Source organism: Ammodytes marinus (genome assembly GCF_949987685.1).
Source record: "Ammodytes marinus genome assembly, chromosome: 18".
NCBI lineage: Eukaryota > Metazoa > Chordata > Actinopteri > Uranoscopiformes > Ammodytidae > Ammodytes > Ammodytes marinus.
In genome coordinates this window covers 24,200,108-24,211,434 of record NC_137222.1, presented here as the reverse complement: position 1 = coordinate 24,211,434, position 11,327 = coordinate 24,200,108, and the positions used below count along the sequence as shown (strand labels likewise).

The 11,327-nt window shown below is 41.0% G+C and overlaps 1 protein-coding gene across 1 annotated transcript; it reads right to left on the bottom strand.

The window, feature by feature from the left end:
* Positions 1 to 1,654: 1,654 nt before the first annotated feature.
* Positions 1,655 to 7,926, bottom strand: thnsl2 (threonine synthase-like 2; the record flags this gene model as incomplete). The annotated part of the gene is made up of 8 exons (XM_080047019.1): positions 1,655 to 1,880; positions 2,443 to 2,597; positions 3,549 to 3,674; positions 5,225 to 5,373; positions 5,710 to 5,943; positions 6,248 to 6,400; positions 7,223 to 7,417; positions 7,704 to 7,926. The coding sequence occupies 8 exons, from the start codon at positions 7,924 to 7,926 to the stop codon at positions 1,655 to 1,657; spliced, it is 1,461 nt and encodes a 486-aa protein (XP_079903145.1).
* Positions 7,927 to 11,327: the final 3,401 nt, after the last annotated feature.

The following is an 11,327-nucleotide window of genomic DNA, read 5'->3' as shown; positions in this document are numbered from 1 at the left end:
TCTGGGATCCATGGTCAATGGTTGGACCCAAAGTTAAACCCTTTGTATACAGTATTATGTTTACCAGTGAGCACATACTAATTCGCTCTATATACACCTAATAATATGTATTACAATGTTTTGTTAATATTTTCATTATATGTATTTAAAAAATTATTTTATCTGTGCATCACTTACAGACAAGTGTTTGTGCTGGAACAAAAATGATATCATTATGACACAAAGTGTATTCGGTCTATTTTAGGCTACAATGCAGGAGAAGGATTGCAATGACCTTCGCACAGCCAGACCAAACTACAGCTTTAAGTATCTACACTCTACTAATGTTATAATGCTTGAAGAGCTTTATGTGAGCTGTGGCGCCACCACTAGGCAGAAACTTGTTAATACATTAAGTTAAACTAAAACATATTGAGGTAAGGAAAAACAAAAAAATAGTACTAAATTATTATTTGAAGGGTTATACTTTAACTTTCAACGATGGACACCAAAACCGTCCAGTCTGAAGTCCTACTGGTAGTTTCATTGAAGGATATTTGTCTTCACCAAAACTGCAAATGATTGTGGTCACAGCAGTTCCACAGCAACAATACTTTAAATCATTGAGCCTGCTTTTTGTCCAAATCACTTCCTCACATATGAAAACATTGGTAACCGCTTTTCAATGCATAGTATAATTGCATCATTTACAGCCTATAATTAACACATAGCCTACCTTTATTCAATAGCAATGGCACATAGTATGCCATTACTTTGAATAACAGTAGACATGTCATACTGGAATAATATAAGCCCAGGTGTAAACTAATAACATTTATAAAGGGAGTGGGGATCATTCAGTATTTGGATGCACTGTACTTGAGTATGTCCATTACCTGCTGCTTTTTATTTCTACTCCATTGCATTTCAGCGGTGAATAATGTAAATATTATATATTGGATAGCTAGGGGGTTCCTTCCCACAAACTAAGTTCATTGAAAAAATGTGTATAAACTAGAAAGTGTTTTATTTATGATTGAAAATCATTTTCCAGTAAAGTTTTTTAGATTTCAAGCATATTTCAAACCTTGAAAACTCAAGATTTAAAATCAATAATCATTCTCCAAACTGTCCCCGCTATCTCTGTACAAACACTGCTATAAGGGTTGGGAGGTATTAAGGTATAACTTAGATTGTGATGTGTTCAAGTGTTGTCAGTAAAAATGTGTATTTGGTGGAGGTAATGTCATAGTGATTAGTTCAATGTAATACTTTAAAATGTAGCAATAGGAAGCCTAAATACCCCGGAAGGTAATACCGTATTCCGGGGCATAATTTGGGGAAGGTTTAAAGGTATTAAAAAATGGATACCGCCCAACCCTTCTGTTCATAAAAAAATAATAAAATGGGCTTGATTGGGCTTGATTTTATTTTTGTTCCATGTTAAAGTTGCAGAAGGAAGATTGAACACTGTATATAGTCGGTTGGTTTGTGGTTTATGACATCATCATGGCACAAATACAAAGACAAAGTCATATGACACTACAGATCAAAGACGCAACAAGGCCGAGGCCCACTGATAAGGAAGTGCATAGATCAAGGACAAGCTGCCCCAAGTCACCTGTTCACCCAGTCACACCATATTGTTGCAGCATTAAAAAAGCATCTTTCACAATCAGCTGTAGTAAGTGCCTTTGTTCTTCCTGACTGTGCTCACAGAGTGGATCTTGTCTCTCAGTGTGTCCTCCCAGTCTTTGCACCAGTCAGGGCTGCGTTCCAGGGTCTGGTAGCGCGTGGTCAACGTGTCCAGCACCAACACGGCCTCGGGGAGGTCAAAGGTCAGGCCCGCCCTCTGCACCGCTGCCTGGAACTTGGCTGGAGAGGCTGTCGCAATGTAGCACCTGCAACCAAGAGTTTCAGTGATGACTTATAAAGATCTTTTAAAAACTGTAGAGTCCAAGTGAAGACCAATGTTTTCATATTTGTTTGTAACTTTTTAGTCAAGGCCTAACCAGGGACAGGGGTTGCACATTAGTCTAGAAACCTGTATGCATGGCATCTATTTTATATTTTATATGAAACAATATACAATGTATTTGTCCCCGCTCAATAAACTTCTAAATACAATATTGTTGAGTGAGAAGTACAGCCGGAGGACGTATAGGCAGCTGGCAACATTTGTTTCTGCCCAAAGGTTTTATACATTTATACATTTAATAGGAATTCAAAATCGTGCCAGGACCGGAATTGGTTGCACACACAATTTCTTTCTTTCTTTTTTGTTCTTTCAATAAGAAGGGGCTGTCACCACTACACCAGGAGTGCCCCCCCTACTGCATGCAATTTATAGACCCAAGAAATACTGCCTCAATTATGTGAGTTTTCTAGATTTTCACATGGACATGGACCAATGGATTCCAACCCCCCCCCCCAAAAAAGGTAGATGAATAGAGTATTGTTGACCTGTTGAGCGTGGGGCTGTGTGGACAGTTGTAGTGATGCCAGACAGCCACAGCGGTGTGTGGACACAGCACATACTGGTTCTCCTCCCAGCATCTCCTCATGGTCTCCAGGATACCTTCATCACTCACTGTTCCAGATGACAACACCTGGTTGAGCTAGCATGTAAAACACAAGGGAAAGATGATGAAGTGTTATGGTGGTAGGTTGCTATGGTCTGACTAAGAGATAGAGAGGAAAAGCATGTCTCAATAGCTGGGTTTCCTTCACCCTGTTCTTATGCGCATTTTGAAATATCATATCAGAAAACGGTGCTAGAAAAACACCACAATTCAAAAAAATCTAGGGGTAAAAAAGGTTTTTATGCTCCCTTGAAGTGGCGTTTGACTCTGGCAAAAAAATTGGTAAATGTGCATAATGTGAGATGGAACAGTTTTCGAATAACTATATTCCTTTTGGAGATTATGATAATTTTCCATCCTGCTGTGGGGCTTTAAAGCAATTTGAGTCAATTAAAAAAAGGTATTTTTTGCAGGTAAAATGGACTGGGCAGGCTCTAATATGTCACCACGTACACTTAAAAAAGTATATACAGTACATACCTTAATCACATACATAACATGCCTGATCATATTATAAACTGTAAACGCTATATTGATCATTCATAGGGAAAGCGTTTTCATTTATATTGTAGAGCCGAGCCAGGGGTGTTATATCCCCGAGGTGTGTATGGGGTAGAGCCAGTATTTGACCCGCTACATTTACTGATCTTGTCCCCTAATAACTATATCACCTAACCCCAAAATGTGAAGCTAAAGTGCTATTAATGGTTAGTTGTCAGCATGGTTCTCCAGCTGAGTCTGCCAGGTAAAAGTGTCTGAAAAAAGTGCCTCACAGGCGGACACAGGCCCGCGTGTAATGCCGCTCCTCTTGCATCGTGTTTGGTGCTGGAGAGAGTGCATATGTAGTTTATCTGCTCCGACCGCTTGATGGAAATGCACCTAATTTTGCATTTCTTTTTTTTGCAAACTTTCAAAAGATTGGGTTTAACATTTAGATAGAAAGCCAGCTAATGTATACAGTAGTTAACTGTGGTAAATGCTTGGTACCAGTTTGTGTTGTTTTTCAGACAGAGCGTGTCTATGTGATTGTTGGAACTCCTCCATCATGTTCTTGACTGACGCTCCGTCTCTATCCAGCAGCAGCCAGAAGACTCGCTCTATGTTGTACGGGTCCTACAGGTACACAGAGCAACAGAGGTGTCATGTCACTAAGAACGTTTACTCAAGTACTGGAGGCCTGCTAAAGTACAAGTTTGACTTATCTGTACTTTACTTGAACATTTTCTTTTTAAGCTACTTACTACTACTACTCAATTCAGTGGGAAACATTCTACTCCTTACTCCACTACATTTAACTGATAACTTAAAGTTACTAGTTACTTTACAATTTCATATTTTTGGCACACGAAACATATGAAAAGTTTACAAAACATTATATATTACACAACAGTATGTGTGCCAACAATATGATGAAACATTAGTTGATTCATCAGTAAGTTGACTGACAATTACATTTTCTATTGAGTTTTTTTTTGATAAAAGTATCATTTAATGGAAGTATGACAAAGTTGTCTTTTAAAGATTCATTTAAAGAGTGAGGGATGGGCTACACACATTCATAGAACCTGGAGTTACATCCATGTAACTTCTGCTTGCCTGGTCTTATTGCTGAATAGGGGAATACTCCTAGTGGATAGTTTGCATCATGTGTTTTGCCATGTGTTGATGAAAAACATCCTGATCTTATCTTAAAGCCATCGTCAAGTTGAGATCCCGGTAACACTTTACAATAAGGGTACATTAATTAAATTCTAGTTAATGCATACTTAACATTAACTTGTCCTTAAGTTACCATTAATAAATGCTGAGGTGATGCATAATAAGCATTAAATAAGCATTAACTTACTGTTATGCTTAGTTAATGCTTAGCTAGGCATTATTTACTAAGCAGAGTTAATGCCTAACCTATCATTAACTAACCATGAACAACCAACCATTAACTGTTAATGCTTAATAAGCATGAACTAACCATTAATTAACAGTTCATTAATGTACGCTTATTGTAAGGTGTTACAGACATCTCTAAATATTTCAACTACGATCCACGTACAAATCAAAATACAGTCTTTTTATTTAAAAAATATATATATTTTAACTGAAAATAAAATAAAATCAGGGTTAGGGTTAGGGTGTGTGACTGTGTTACCTGGATGTCTATGGCAGGGTTAGGGTTAGGGTGTGTGACTGTGTTACCTGGATGTCTATGGCAGGGTTAGGGTTAGGGTGTGTGACTGTGTTACCTGGATGTCTATGGCAGGGTTAGGGTTAGGGTGTGTGACTGTGTTACCTGGATGTCTATGGCAGGGTTAGGGTTAGGGTGTGTGACTGTGTTACCTGGATGTCTATGGCAGGGTTAGGGTTAGGGTGTGTGACTGTGTTACCTGGATGTCTATGGCAGGGTCAGGGTTAGGGTGTGTGACTGTGTTACCTGGATGTCTATGGCAGGGTTAGGGTTAGGGTGTGTGACTGTGTTACCTGGATGTCTATGGCAGGGTTAGGGTTAGGGTGTGTGACTGTGTTACCTGGATGTCTATGGCAGGGTTAGGGTTAGGGTGTGTGACTGTGTTACCTGGATGTCTATGGCAGGGTTAGGGTTAGGGTGTGTGACTGTGTTACCTGGATGTCTATGGCAGGGTTAGGGTTAGGGTGTGTGACTGTGTTACCTGGATGTCTATGGCAGGGGCCAGTGTTTGTGTGACATCAGCTGCCATGGAGAAGTCACCAGCGGTTACCGTCCTGTGCACAATGTCATTAGAATTCACCATGGCAACCAGCTTCAGGGGCAAACCCATCTGTTTTACAATGAAGCCAGCTGAATGACAGACAGACAGACAGACAGACAGACAGACAGACAGACAGACAGACAGACAGACAGACAGACAGACAGACAGACAGACAGACAGACAGACAGACAGACAGACAGAGGGTTACAACATTCTGATCACCTTCTTATTTGAAGCATACATGGGGTGTGTGAGCAAGTGTTGTAAATGTTCAAATGTCCTGATATGTAGGTGCTTTTAATCTGTTTGTGTTTATTTAAATACATGTGTGTTTATTTTTTAAACTTTTCTTCAAAACCTGATATATAAAGAGTTTAATTATTTTTATTTTGTTTCCAGTTCCTCGCTAGCAGTATTGAACCCACCAGCGATGTTGCCGGCCCCTCCAGTGGGCACCACCATCTCCAGCGGGGGCAGCTGTCCCTGGCCCTGCTCCACTCCACTGAGCTCCAGGTAGGCATAGATGAAGTGAGCCAGCTGCACCATCACTCTGGACCAGTTGACTGAGTTGAGGCTCATGAGGTTGTGGGCCGTGACCAGCTGCTGGTCTGCAAACAGCCGGCGCAGAGGCTGGTCTATGTCGTCTGAGCTGCCGTCCGCTGCACAGCCACACATAGGAGGGATTTGATGGAGAAAAGGTTCATCAAATTGTGGCTTTTTTTTCAAAGGATTATATTTTGGCATGTTTTGCTTTTATTAGACAGTTATTAGTCTTGGAGAGACAGAGATGAAATGGGGCAGAGAGGGGAATGACATGCAGAGAACGACCACAGGCCGGATTCTAACCCGGGTCTGCTGCAAAGAGGACTGATCCTCTATGGGGGCTTGACCCACTACACCACAAGCACCCCAAATTGTGTTTTTTTGGTTAAAGAACAGCAATTGGTCCCTTAGGTTCTTTACCTGCAAACACATGGACGTTGTCCTCCAGGCAGGTGATCATGTGTTTCTCTTGGACAGGTGTGACTCGTCCTCGGGGGTAGACCACCACCACATCCAGCCCACTCAGGCCTTTGGCACTGTGGATGGCTGAGCCCCCTGTGTCTCCTGAGGTCCCTGGAGAGGAACAACCACGAGTGTTATGTTTGGATTGACGGACACAAAAATAATCCAGACATATCGCCCATCAAAGCAATGACCTTCTGGAGCTTTTGGATGAGTTAAGGGCTGATTTGTAGCCACTGAAAAGAAACAGTCTCACAATACCTGCCTGGACAATAGGCATGTCTTTGCGTCTGGGTCATTCTACCGCAATGAGCGCACTGTAAATATTTCTGCACAGTAGTTTGTCTACTGTCCAGAGTCCTGTACTCATGTTCAACCTGTTATACTTGCAGAGGCTTTTTTTTTTTTTACAAGATATTTGTTCTTTTTTCTAATGTCCTGCCATATTCTCTTCATTTCATCAGTGCTTGTTGTTTTACCCCACAGCGTTTATTTTCTCACAGATATTCTCCCATATCGTGTTTCTTTGAGTAATATTAATATTAAATGGCTGTAGCTCAGCAGTGCGTGTGTTTTCCTCTTCCTACACCTCTAACTCCATGGCAATACATTTCTCTTAGCGCTTGCTGTCACTCTGCTCTCTGTCCAAACACAGTAAACCAGTAACACACTAAACCCTTATTTAGATCTACTTCCTTTATCATGTTTGAACCCGTTGTCATTTGTGCATTTACTCTTAGTTGATCACACGCTGAACGCCCACAGACCAAAAGTGCAATTTTTTAGAACGCTCACCCAGTTTAGCACTCTTTATTTTGGATCTTTAGTAGATCAACCCGTAAAGACCAGTTCAAGATATTTCCTTTGACAATCACTCCATTATGTCACAGACCGGATGTAAAAAGGCTCAAGTTTACAGGTGTTATTTCTTACCCACAACAACAGTCACTCTGCTCTTTTCTTTCTGGAGGAAGTAGTTGAGGAAGCGCACGGTGCAGGTCATAGCCAGGTCCTTGAAGGCCAAGGTGTCTCCATGGAAGAGCTCCAGGACTGACAACCCGTCCTTCAGCCGGGCCACCCTCACCACCCCGGGCACGGAGAACCCAGCCAGGGCTTCACCCACCAGCACTGGGGCAGAGGTGAAGGATGGAGGAGAGAGGAAATCATGTTATGGTGGTTAGCAGCTCTGTTGTAAGAGAATAGGTGTTTTCCTTGCCTTATGTCTTAGTTTAGTTTATTTTCAATCTTAAGCCGAGACACTGCAGACAAAAACATTTTTTTTGTAGCATTTTGTACACCCTGTTTTTGAATGCATGTTATAAATGTAGCATTTTTTCTATCTCATTTATCTGTATGAAGTAGGAAAGCTTAATATGAAAGATGCCATGATCCAGTGAATGTCTGAGCAGCTCACCCTGCAGGTCCTCTCTGGGGATGAGGTGTGTGGGGATGAAGAGTGAGGCCACCTCCACCACCAGCTGGCTGTAGGACAGACCCCTCCAGCCCCTCACTGTGTCCGGGCTGAGCACAGGCACGCGCTCAGGCATGAACATCCCCCCGTCTGGAGCGAAGCCTGAGAACAACACATCCCGGAAGCTCCATCCATGGACCCCACCCCGAGTACTGCAGTACTGCATGAGGAAAGCCTGGCAGTGGAGACTACTACAGTATTACATTACATTACATGTCATTTAGCAGACGCTTTTATCCAAAGCGACTTACAACTGGAGGACACATTCATAAACCGATAGCAGCAGCAGCTACCATGCAGGGTGCAAGCTAACTACCACATTTAGGGTTCAGTGTCTCTTTGCCCAGGGACACTTGGACATGTGGCGGGGAGACGGGGGATCAAACCACTGACCCTGCAGTTGTGGGTCGACCACTCTACCCACTGAGCTACACCCCTCCCCCCCAGTATTACACACATTCATGATCTGTGCTCTGTGTTATAGCAGTGTTACAGGGTTTTCCTGCATAGTGACATTTTTCACCCCCACCCCAAAGAGGTTCTTCCCAGCACTGAAGGAAAGTGCACCAGCGCCAAAATGATCAAAACTGAAACTAAAAATAGCTCTTTAACTTCTTAAATGTGTTTCTAGTTCAGTCCAACTCTAGCATATTTCTTGCAGTTTCTGTGGTTTGGATGAACACATTATTTAAAATATTTTATTTAATAACAGGTAAACAGTATAAACATTTTGCTTCATATCTATGGTCTCTTCATCACGTCACATCAGAACATTTTATGCACGGATAATAGAGGGTTAGTAGTAGGTGAGGGGTTAGTAGGCACAGGTGTTAAGTTACTACATAGTTTCAAGTGCTTGTAGGCTACTTAAGTATCTTTATTTTGTGCTACTTTACTATTCCTCTCCAATACATTTAAAAATATATATATATTCAGGGTGTCCCTGACTGAGAATTAACATTGTCGAATCTGATCATGAGTTATTTCCAATATTTTTATTAACAGTTATATTGAAGGTCCTATTTTTTCTATCTTGTGCTACTTTCCACTTCCACTCCAATATATTAAAATATGTTGAAATTACGTATGTTAAACATTCACCTTTCTGACAGCTATCATACCCTCACCCTGCACAGACCATTTAGGCTACTACTCTATTTGTAATAGGCTACGTCAAGACAGCACACAGTATACTCACCACTCTGTAGTTAGTACACTGGATATAAATAGAGCTTTTTCCTCAGTTGATTTCAAAGAAACTAATTCCTACACACTTCCAGATGGCTTGGCCCCCGTCTTTACTTTCTACACTAAGAGGGTATCTGTTGACAAGATGTGGACTGTCCAAAGGAGATACAACTTCAACTTGTACTTTGAACCACATGTTCCTTTGATACAGTGGGCAATATACATTACCCTCATTCTCACTCAACCATAACAGACTAGCCAAACAGAGCTTTCTCATGTCTTTATAATAAAATCTGGCTTCTTGGTTTCCGGTATTTTGATCATTTTAGCGCTTTTATGTAGCCTATTGGCTTTAAATAAAGATTAAGCATATTATTTGTTTAGACCTTCTTTTTTACTGAAAATAAATCTAGATCTCTTTTCAGTTGATGCACTGTGATTGCAAGTCTCACTGAAATGTTATTCGCCTACATAAGCAGTGTGTTACATATGCTACACAAATAGCAGACTTGAGTTAAGACCCAGTGCTTCCCAGAATGAGTTAATTGAAACAAATAGCGATAGTGTGTGGGACAACCTAAGCTTGTACCGCAGGGCAGGCTAAAGCTAGTCCAGCCACGGCACTATTTACTTACGTTAGTTTGTGACTTTTGTAAATGACTACCATTCTTTAAAAATAAACGCTAAATGGGCTTTTAATTGTGGTTAGAGGCCGTTAGACAGCAGGCTATGTTATCAAGTATTATCGTGTTCACTTTCGCAACGCTTACCTCCAACGGTCTGTTGCAAATAGTTGCAAATGACTAGGCTGCCATGGACCGGTGCACCACCAAGTCGTCTTCCCATTGGCTCAGAAGGCTGTGGGCGGGACTTGGGTTGCGTGCATCAAAACCATAGATAGTATAATAAATCAAAACATACACTGCCCGGTCAAAAAAAAAGTCACACACACTCAAAGTTTTCGTTAGACCATCTTAATCTTTTAATACGGTAGCCATTCGCCGTAGCACATTTTGATAAAGCTTTTTTTTTGACACATAAGGTTGCTGAACCTAGAGCTGACAAACTGAAGGAACCCCAGATCCTACAGTACACATACACAGGCTTGTACAGTAGGCACTAGGCATGATGGGAGCATCACTTCATCCACCTCTCTTCTTACCCTGATGCACCCATCACTCTGGAACAGGGTCAATCTGGTCTCATCAGACCACACAACCTTTTTCCATCGCTCCAGAGTCCAGTCTGCATGCTCCCTGGCAAATTGAAGCTTTTTTTTCCTGATAAGCCCCACCAATATGTGGTTTTCTTTAAGGTTATCTGTATAGTCCACATCCCTTATGTTCTCTTTGCATTGTGCTTTTGGAAATTCTCTTACTTTCACTATTAAACCTAGCTGTGAGTTCTACTGTCCATATTTTACATTTTGATTCCACCAAATGTTTGAAGTGATCTCCCATCCCCATCATTAAATAATTATTTCTGACCACATTTCATCCTCAAAGATGATGGTTTACCACCACTATCTATTCAAGGTTTAATAATGCGTTGGACAGTTCTTAACACAATGTTAGTAGTTTCAGCAATCTCTTTAGTAGGCTAGCTTCTTTGCTGGATGGAGGCCAATAATTTCTCCCCTCTGAAACAGAGTTACACCTTTTCCAAAATCACAGCATGTCTTCTGACATGGTTGTTAAATAAATAAGAAGTTATTCACTGCATCAGTTAGGGTTAAATAACTTGTCGCGATCTGAAACATATTCATCACTGTAGTTTTTGACCGATGGAGGGCTCTTACCTATTTGCTTGAGGTAAATCCAGTTGGCGACTTTTCTTTTGGCCGGGCAGTGTATACATGGAGTTGAGGCTCTATAACAGGCCCACAATAGCATCCCAGAAAATACTAAAAGGTCAACATTTGTGGTCACAACCAGTTTGTAGTAACGTGGTAGTAACTTTATTATTGGCAATATACCTTTCATATGGAAGACATTCTCATTTATCATAGTTGATAAAGCACAGGTGCAACTAACTTTGATTCAACTGACCCACCGAGCCCATGGCCATACTCACTATGTTGTATGTTCACTAAAGTTGAACAGTTTAATACGTTGCTGAAGACTCACTTTTGTTGCATTGGCCTTTAACACAAGTTGAGACTTTGACACTCCTAACTTTTTTTTCATGTATCTTATATGTTATTTTGTATTGTATCTTGTACAGCACTTTGGTCAACTGATGTTGTTTTTAAATGTGCTAGAGAAATTATTTTGACTTTGACTATGCTAATGAGCAGGGCATTGTTAAACCTAAATAGGATAGCACAGAAAGAGAAATGTAGGGTGAGACCATAAAACACTCTTTCTGCCTTTTCTCAGG